This window comes from Diadema setosum, chromosome 20 (genome assembly GCF_964275005.1).
Source record: "Diadema setosum chromosome 20, eeDiaSeto1, whole genome shotgun sequence".
NCBI lineage: Eukaryota > Metazoa > Echinodermata > Echinoidea > Diadematoida > Diadematidae > Diadema > Diadema setosum.
Genome location: NC_092704.1, coordinates 25,119,659 through 25,129,811, shown reverse-complemented (window position 1 = coordinate 25,129,811; position 10,153 = coordinate 25,119,659). Strand labels below are relative to the sequence as shown.

The following is a 10,153-nucleotide window of genomic DNA, read 5'->3' as shown; positions in this document are numbered from 1 at the left end:
TCCTAAAAAATCGCACAGTGTGAAGAGATGGAGAGAGAGAGAGGGAGAGAGAGAGAGAGAGAGAGACTGCGTATATAAAAGTCAGCTATCCAGTATCTTACAGGTCAGACGGCTTTTGTTTATTCTGTGATTTTTTTATGTTAACCTGTTGACGATGAAGCGATAGGTTTGCACCTATTACTTACCCCCCTCCCCCCCCCTCCCCCCCCCCTCCCCCCCCTCCCCCCCCCCCCGTACTTTTATGCTCCTCCTCGGCATGGTATCATGTGAAACGCTTTTCAACCTGTGAATGACACGGTGACTGTAACCAGGGAGGTGTCCCACTTCCCTGCTGTAACCCTTTACGGAGTTTGATGTATTTCTCTCCCCTCCCCTCCCCGCATCAACTTGAATGGACTCTGGAAAATAGATTACCACTTGTAGTAATTGTATTTCCAGCATGTTCACATGTAATTGCATTTGTTTTTGCATAATACAACAACCATGATTCTTAATATTATTCCTGCCACTGTATAGTTGAAATAGGGGTGATAAGTTTTGTTTTGTTGTCTTTCGTGGAACAATGTTGTGTTTTCTCACCGATTTAATTTTCTTTTCTCTTTTAAAGGGATCGTATAGTTTTGGTTGAGACCTAATTTCAGGTTTCTAACAGTTTTTGGTGACATAATGAGAAACCTCTTATGAAATATGAAAGAGCATGTAATTCTATGAGGAATTCAATGTTTATTTGATGAAAATTGGTTTTGAAATGGCAGAGATATCCAGAAAAGGGTTATTCTAATAAAGTGTGGGAGCCACTCTTTATTACGATCGCTTTGTTTTACTTTAGTTTTTGGATGTTTCAGTCATTTAAAACCCGATTTTCATCAAATAAACTTTCAATTCCTCTTGAAATGGTATGCTCTGTACTATATCATTAGTGTTTTCTTGGTATCTCGCTGAAAGTTTAAAGCCCAATTCTCATCTCCACCAATACTGTACCATCCCTTTAATGGGTGAGACGGTATATTACTGGGTGAGATGGTATATTATTGGTATATTAATGGGTGAGATGGTATATTACTCAGTAACTGGAGGTATTATGGGGTCATAGATCCACCTCTGTATTGTGAGCTGTGAAGTGATTTGAAAACATATAGGATCCATGTACTTACAAAAAAACAAACAAACACACAAAAATAACCCCAAAACACAATGCTGCATGCATTCTTCAAGATTCTTCGGTGTGTGTGAAATACGGTAGGAAACAAATATCCAGCTTCAACCACATCCGGTGAAACTCCGTCCATGCAAGTGCACGTGATATACCTCTGTCTCAAGTATAACGGTTACGGAGTATTATGCTGTGTGTGATTCTGCTGTGTAGAACCCTCGTTATACCAATGGCTGTGCATGCTCCTTTGGTCAATACAACAACGACGGAAATCCGAATGGCCTATCATTATGTGGAAAATAATGATAAAGACGAATAAATCTGCGTCAGTTTGTTGTCATATTTTGTTTCATTCTGATGTGTATCTCACTGTTATCTCTTGAACCATTCGGCAAATTACATCGCACAAAAGTATTAAAAGTACATGCATGTGCCCGAGATATGAATAATGTTTTTGCGATCTCAAATTCTGTTTGTTGCGAGCACATTGTATCAGAAATACACCCGTGTGTGTCTCTTGTTTGGGATAGTAAACACATAACGCAGCAGGGAAGATTTTCTCTCCCCTTTCCGCTATGGTTACTGCTAGTCGACCTAAAATTGTGTACCTAAATGCAAAGTACTTATACATTGTTTATAATAGCCCAGATGAGCAGATGTTAGTTCAGTTCCATACAGCAATGAATTAAAACAGAGAATGCATTCATGATCTTCGTGTAACTGGCAAGGGAGTACACAGTGTATTTTGAATACCGTTGGTCGTCTTACAGACACCAAAGTCCCATTGCCTCTGCACAAAATATAATGATGATCTTTATACATTTTTGGGTACTATGTTCTGACAATGGATTCCCTCGACCCGACCCCCATCCCCCCTCCCTCGCTCCTACTTGGTCACGTTATGACTGTGTGAAATTGAATACTGTTACAAAATAGATGTAGTTGATACGTGAGTTGTGTACGTCATGATGCAGCGACCTCAATTCCACAGGAGACCTCCCCGATGTTTTGACAAACAAGAACTCATGCACTGGTACCACTTTTTGTAGATTTTTTTTTTTTTTTGTCGCAACGAGAATAATGATTTTTATACCGACATGTGTTTGCAATCCCCAGTGAGGTAGTCTTGTGCGTGAGTGAATGCGTTCATACAGTATCATGTGGGCGCCTAGTACTTGTTTATGTAAACGAGCAGCCAAACTGTATGTCGACCACGACTGTACGTAAATGGTCACTGTGCCTTGCTATTGTTATGTGCAATGAACAAGAAATCTCGGCTAGTTATTTATTTCGAGAGTACTTGGGTGTATTATAGCCTCCAGTGGTATACTCGAGTACATGGTTTCGTCTATCATATTGATTCGATTGTTAATGTACGAGGCTGCGAGAGATTGAAAATCATGCACAGGGATAATTATTTTTGAAGCAGTGAATGGAAGAAATTAAGTCGGCCAGAGAGCAGTATCAAAATCTCATAATAATCGTCTGAAACTCTGAGAAGATTTTGAGCCAATCTTCATCCAGGAGCTGTATTGGCCCAGTGGATATGTCCCATCGCGTATTATCAATTATGAGGTCCCTGGTTCGATTCCAGGAGCAGCAGCATGTTGATGTACTAGTACTTCCTTTTGCGTCTGCGACGCGAACCCTGTGACGACGCAGTTTTCCGGGTTAGACAATGGAAACAGCTGTCTCGCGCATGTGCAGAACTCCGTTTTTGGCATCACGATCAGCGTTGTCTATTTCGTAGCATTCGCGTCGCAGATCAAAAGCTCGGTTATTATCATAGGCAAGCACTTCATCCTCATTTCCTATTATATAGTTCTATATGGAGGAGACGTAGTCACATTGTTGCTTCCTTTGATACAAGCATTAATTTCTTCGTTAACGACCACGTATTTAAGCAATTAATAAAGAATCAAGTTCAGTTAAGTGTATAACCTTCAGTAATACAGCGCAGTTTATATTTTCGAGGCTACCAAAAGCTTAAAGGTACAGTTTACCATTGGGAGCAGGGATTTTTAAAATGTTCGAGTTATCACAGTTGATGCATATGTGTAGGTCAGCTGTAGCACAAAACATCCCACCATATAAAAATTTCGCGATAAAACCTAAAATATAAGGAGATATCACATCACTGTTTTTCTCAATAAACCATAACTTCACGGTTTAGTCTAGAAACAATTTTATTATAACTATTGTACACATGACATTGATCATCATAATAAAGATTTTTACATAGGTTCTTTCTATCCCTAACTCACATTTTAGAATAATTTCAAGAACTAAAGCCGGGTTTTTGTTTCATCTGCAAAATGTTAAATAATGCCTTTAAGCTAATCATAAAGCTTATTATCAGCTTACCCGTATTTGACGAGTGTGAAAAAGGCTATCTTGATCACTGTCGTCGTGTTAAAAGTGCAAGTGTGTTTGCCCGTAGAATAAATACCCGGATGTTTTGACGGTGACTGAACCTGTTGGCAGGTAAAAGTAAGAAGAAAAGAAAAACCGCGATGGCAACCACTGGATGCGTGTGATTTTGATGGCAATATCAAATGACACCATGCAGATGAACGATGTTTACTTCATTACGGCAATCAAAAGTTTTTAAATCGCACCAAAAGGAATCCAAAGAAATGTAATAAATACATCAACTTTGTTTTGCAAGGCTTAACATTTTGAAAGCTAGAATTCGACATAATGTTTACACCATTAATCACGTTTTTCCTCATAAATTGTACTTGATACTTTTGAGTGAGATTGTCAGACAACTTTAAGAAATTGCCCTGCGATACAACTGCTCTCAACCACCAGTTCCAAACCGTATTCACAAAGGAGACTCCAGTTCCATGCGATCTGCTTCCCCCAAACTCGCCATATGAAACCATGCCTGACATCAACATCACAACGGCAGGTGTCAAGAAGTTACTTGACAAACTCAATCCAAAGAAGGCAGGTGGTCCTGATGGGATTACTCCACGAGTACTGAAGGAGCTGTCGAATACCATTGCACCTTGCCTGTGTAACATCTTCAGGAAGTCATACAACTCTGGAGAAATCCCAGATGATTGGAGACATGCAAACATAGTACCAGTCTTCAAGAAAGGAGATAGAGCAGACCCAAGCAACTACAGGCCCATCTCCCTTACATGCATCTCCTGTAAGCTGATGGAGCACATCCTAGCAAGCAACATCATGGCGCAAGGAAATCACCAAGACATCCTGTACCCACTCCAGCATGGTTTCAGACAACAAAGATCATGTGAGCTCCAGTTGTTGGGGTTGGTGAGTGACCTGATGAAAAACCTACAAGAAGGAAAACAGACAGACATCCTGGTGCTGGACTTCAGCAAGGCTTTTGACAAGGTCGGCCACCAACGCCTCCTTCAGAAGTTTGACTGCTATGGAGTTAGAGGACTCAGCCATCGGTGGATTACCAGCTTTGTGAAGAACCGAAAACAGCAGGTACTTCTCGATGGCTGTAGATCATCACATGTTGACGTAGACTCTGGAGTGCCGCAGGGGTCCGTACTTGGTCCGTTTCTCTTCCTGTACTTCATAAATGACCTGCCTGACCAACTTAGATCAAAGTTCCGAATGTTTGCTGGCGATGCCATTGTCTCCCTCACAATCCACTCGGATGCTGACACCAAACAGCTGCAACAAGATCTTGACATGCTCGGTGAATGGACAGACAAATGGATGATGGAGCTGAACACCAGTAAGTGTGAAGTGATATCAGTCACTAGGAAGAGGAATCGGATAGTACATCAGTACAAACTCAACAACTCAATCCTGACCCCTGTGGAAGCCACAAAATACCTCGGCGTCACAATAACATCAGACCTAAACTGGAACAAGCATGTTGACAATGTCTGCCAAAAGGCTAATAACACCCTGGCCTTCCTGAGAAGAAATCTGCACCTCAACTCACCGAAACTCAAAACCACAGCATACAGAACACTGGTCAGACCTCTAGTGGAATATGCCTCCTCCGTGTGGGATCCATCAACTGCAAGGAATATCAGCAAAATTGAGATGATCCAGCGGAGGGCAGCCAGATACACTCTACACCGATACCGGAATACATCAAGTGTATCATCAATGCTGCAGGAGCTAGGATGGCCATCACTACAACAGCGACGTGAACATCTCCGTCTTGTGATGTTCTACAAGATCCACACCCAGCTTGTACCATTCAACTGTGAGGCTTTCGTCACCAAATCCACCAGACCATCCAGAGGTGTGAACACTCACGGCTACCTTATCCCTCAATCCCGGACACAACAGCACCAAAACTCGTTCTTTCCTAGAACTGTTATATCCTGGAATGCCCTCCCTGATGTTGTGACGGCCTCTTCAGTTAACGCCTTTCGTCTCCTGCTGACGGAAGGCAGCAACAGCTACATTCGAGGCAGTTTTTACTTGCACCTTGTAAATTATTGGCACATGCACCTTACCCCTATGACACACACTATCACCAAGTTCTGCAAGAATCTTCAAGGTTGAAGGAAGCAGACTACTGACAAGAAGAAGAACTGTCACTTGTTTTTCACAAGCGTCTTTTATGCACTTGATAATTATTATGCACATTTTATAAAGGGTATGTTCGGCGAATATGTAGTATTGTAAGTGGTGTTTGATATCAAAATGCTGCGTAAAAGCTGTATCTATGTCGTCAACGGATGGATCATCATAGTGCAGTGCCCCACGCTTTGTGCTCGTAGCATTTAATGGTCTCGTTTTTGTAAGTTCAATTCAAAGAGATTCTACATGTATTTGTATCGATAACTCTCTACCGTACCTCACGCACGGATGTTATGTACTTATTTCATACTTCATATTCTAGCATGCAGAGATGATCAGTATTCTTTCTCGCAATGCATTTCTTTTGTCTTTATCCAAAGCTATTCATGTCCATCAAGCAATGGCTCCTTGTCTCATAAGTTCTTGTTTGTTTGTTTGTTTGTTTGTTTGTATGTTTTTGTTAGCTCACCTGAGCCGAAGGCTCAAGTGAGCTATTGACGATCGCTCTTCGTCCGGCGTCCGTCGTGCGTCGTCCGGCGTGCGTCGTCCGTCGTGCGTAAACTTTTTACATTTTCATCTTCTTCTTGAGAACCCCATGACCGATTTTCACCAAACTTGGCAGGTAGCATCCCTAGGGGAATAGGATCTCAATTTGTTCAAATGGGCACCATGGCCCACCTGGGGGGCCCCAGGGGGCCCAAACACCCTAAAATTAAGAAAATGTAAAAATCTTCTTCTGTAGAACCAGAAGTGATAGGGCTTAGTTGATACTATGAGTAAGTACATTGATGACTGTAGTTTCAAGTTTGTTCATGGGGGAATCAGGGGTGCCCCCCTTGGGACCCAGGGGAGGGGTGTGTGGGAAGGGGTCCTAATGGGGCCTAAATTGTACATTTTCATCTTCACTTTGAGATTGCCATGTCTGATTTTCACCACACTTGGTAGGTAGCATCCCTAGGGAGATAGGATCTCAATTTGTTCAATTAATGGGCACCATGGCCCACCTGGGGGGCCCCCAGGGGGCCCAAACCCCCTAAAATTAAGGAATCTTTAAAAATCTATCTAGAACCAGAAGTGATAGGGCTTAGATAATACTATGAGTTAGTACATTGATGACTGTAGTTTCAAGTTTGTTCATGGGGTTGGCGGAATCAGGGGTGCCCCCCCCCCCCATGACCCAGGAGAGGGGATGGGGAGAAGTCCTACAGTTGTAATGGAGCCTGAATTGTACATGTTCATCTTCTTCTTGAAAACCTCGTGATGAATTTTGACCAAACTTAGCAGGTAGCATCCCTAGGGGGATAGAATCTCAATTCCTTCAAATGGGCACCATGTCCCTCTTGGGGGGGGGGGGGCCCTAGGGGGCCCACCCCACCCCCTCCCCCCACATTAAGGAATATTTAAAATCTACTCTAGCACCAGAAATGATAAAGCAAAGTTAATACCATGAGTTTGTACATTGATGACTTTAGTTCCAAGTTTGTTTATTGCAGATCCAGGGCTGCCTGCCCCCCCCCCCCCTCCCTGTAGTTGGGGGGGGGGGGATCCATATGCAGACCTAAGTTTCCAGTGTTCTCAGGTAAGAGTGTGCAAGAATGCATGGAAGGTGAAATTGCGATACTCAGGTGAGCGCGTGACCCCCGGGTCTCTTGTTGTTATGACCAGAGATGGGGGAGGGCGGTATTCTCTTGCCCTCCTTGTGAGTAGTTTGAAACCAACCATGTCCTAATTGTCGTTAGCAGGTAAAATGGCGTATCAGATGAGAGCTATACATAGTTGAAAATGTTTTGTTGATGCGATAACAAGCGAAAGCTTACTGCCAACTTCGTTCGAGCGTGTTCGTTTGGGTTACATGGGCTTCATTTGCCCGACTGAAGTATAAAAGGCTTTTGCTGTATAAAGTTTTTCGCTTTCACTTTTAGTACTAGAACATCAGCAAAGTAGTTAATGTATACAAATTGATGTGGCATAGTCATCTTGTAAATTGTCTTTGTCTGTGTCCCGAATGCTTCATTGCGTAGTACTTCACTAAGTGCTACTCTCAGTACATAATGACCCGATTTAACCAGTGGAACAACTATAAGTATACATATTCATGCCAGAAAGGAATCTTTTATCTGAACATTAATAAAATGCACGAACCTTTTTATGTTCGTTTCCTTTTACATAAACAATAAACATAAGCGTTTTGTGAAGCCGGATTGAATGTCATAAAAAAAAAAAATATGATTGTAATCTGATACTTATCTTGTATATTGATACATGTATTATCTGTATCCGGGTTTGTTCACTTTTCGAGAATACTGAGAGCAGTCTTGCACGATATTTAGATAGTTGTATAAAACACATTATGAGAGCTTACGCGAAATAAACGGCGTGTTGGTGCTAAGTGTACCTTTACTTTACTATCATTTTGGTATAGTATATTACGTAGTGCATGAGGCCTACTAGGTTGGTACGTTAGGAATGTGTACACTCTTGATACACGTCCCACGAGCTGCGGTACGGTAGACTTCTCCACCATCGCGACGTAGCCATCGCGACGGGACTCCGGTCAAATTTGGCTTGGTGGCCGTCAGAGAGCATCAAGGAAGAAGTGATGCGGGGAGGAGAAGTGATGTGGACAGGGAGGAGGGGTTGGCGCCGGTAGTTTGTACTCCAGACCCGCTTGAACACAAATCTAATCTCAACAAGGGGACGGGAAAGAGGTGTGCAAACCACGATACCTCTGTTACACAGTTAGGCATAATTAGCAGGGATGTTGTCTCTCCACCACCTCCCTGGCAGGGATGGAGTCATGCACACCGGGATGTGCTCTTTTAGGCATTTGTCTTGCGATTCTGATTGATTCATGGCTGTTATCTGGGAGATGTGTTAGCGGTAATGAGCAATTAGAGCTAAAAGAGCGTCGTTATTAGACATGTGTTGGGAAGCGAGACTATAGTGGTGCTAGTTTGCAGGCACAAACCCTTTTTGATCGTAATAAAGGAATCTGCGCCAAGACTACACATGCACCACTGGCACTGTCCCATAGGCCCTGTACTGGATAGCTTCTCCCAACATTTTGGGAGCAGCAGCTACACTGGAGGGAATATGAAGGAGATGCTTTGGCACAGACTCCTTTACGACTGACAAGGATTTGTGCCTGCAAACTAGACTATAGTGCGATGATAACGCAGGCTTATTTTCACTGCATTTGTCAGATAAGTGAAGATTATATTTCATGGATATGAATACGAAGGTCCATGGTTCTATGCCGACATGACATGATTCGGTGTATTGTGAAACGCTTCAGCCACGGAGGTAGGCATTCTGGTTCTGTTAGGAGTCAAACCTTTTTATACTGGGCATGTTCTATCACTTTTAGATTTGATAATCCATCAAGTTCTGCGTATAGTTTTGCTTCTGAAATTATCATTCTGTCATTAATATTAATCGACACCAATCGATTTCATTGCATACACTAAAGAAAGTTAATTAGATTGATCTCCATTCATTCATTCATTCATTCATTCATTCATTCATTCATTCATTCATTTATTCATTTTATTTCCACACGGGAACTTGTTTCAGCCAAAGGCTGTTCTTCGACAAGTCAGTGCATCTTAAAAACGGTTATTGTCATGTCGTCGTGATACAGGAAAATCGTACAAACTTTCAAGTTCGATACCTTACACAATGTATCGAGACAAAGTTCGGGTGATGATAAAAGACCCTAATGAATACCCAAATTGCAAGAATGAGTAGCAGCAATATTTTATATACACGGTTGTGGGTGTCATTACTGGGAACGTAAGCTATCAGAAAGAGCGACATGCACGTACACTTCAAAAGTAAAAAAGGGGCAAATAAAAAAGACCACACGAGGTAAATCACAACACATCCGTCCTAGGTTCAAACGAGCCGGCGTTTCAGCCTGTACATACTTCCTTATAAACAAGCAAACAACCCCCGTATAGAAAAATGATATCGCGTATTAAGTGCCTGACCCGATATGATCGACAACTGAGTTAACTTAAAGGAACCCCGTCGCGCCGTGTTCAGGTTGAAATCAAACAAACAAGGATAGAAACTTCATTTAGTAAATAATTAGAAAGCTATGGGATTGGACAGTATCACACGTGTTTTCGAATCAGAGATGTCGCAGTCATACGATATGCTAATTATATTGTGATAATACCATTACGTCATAAGTCTCCCATTGGCTTGCGCACAAACAACATCCCCTTTTATAATGTGACCTCAAGATGCAACGTGTTCTGGACATCAAAATCATTATGAATTTATGATGGCAAAGCAATAATGACTTTTAATGGCAAGGGTGTGTAGTTGCTGAATTATTGACCAAAACTTTGATTTTTAATACATTTTCCCTACGATCTAATTGGACATTCTGTGGATATAACACTAACTGTGACTCATATAACAGTAGTATGATAATTATGTTGTTTTGATTGATATCACTGTCTTATT

General features: G+C 41.9%; 1 protein-coding gene across 1 annotated transcript; it reads left to right on the top strand.

Annotated features, from left to right (window-relative positions):
• Positions 1-4,855: 4,855 nt before the first annotated feature.
• On the top strand, positions 4,856-5,662 carry LOC140243529 (uncharacterized). Its single transcript, XM_072323200.1, has one exon. The coding sequence runs from the start codon at positions 4,856-4,858 to the stop codon at positions 5,660-5,662; it is 807 nt and encodes a 268-aa protein (XP_072179301.1).
• Positions 5,663-10,153: the final 4,491 nt, after the last annotated feature.

What these genes read in the sequence shown, in the direction of transcription:
- LOC140243529 (XM_072323200.1), top strand. Translation starts at nt 4,856, where the DNA reads ATGATGGAGCTGAACACCAGTAAGTGTGAAGTGATATCAGTCACTAGG.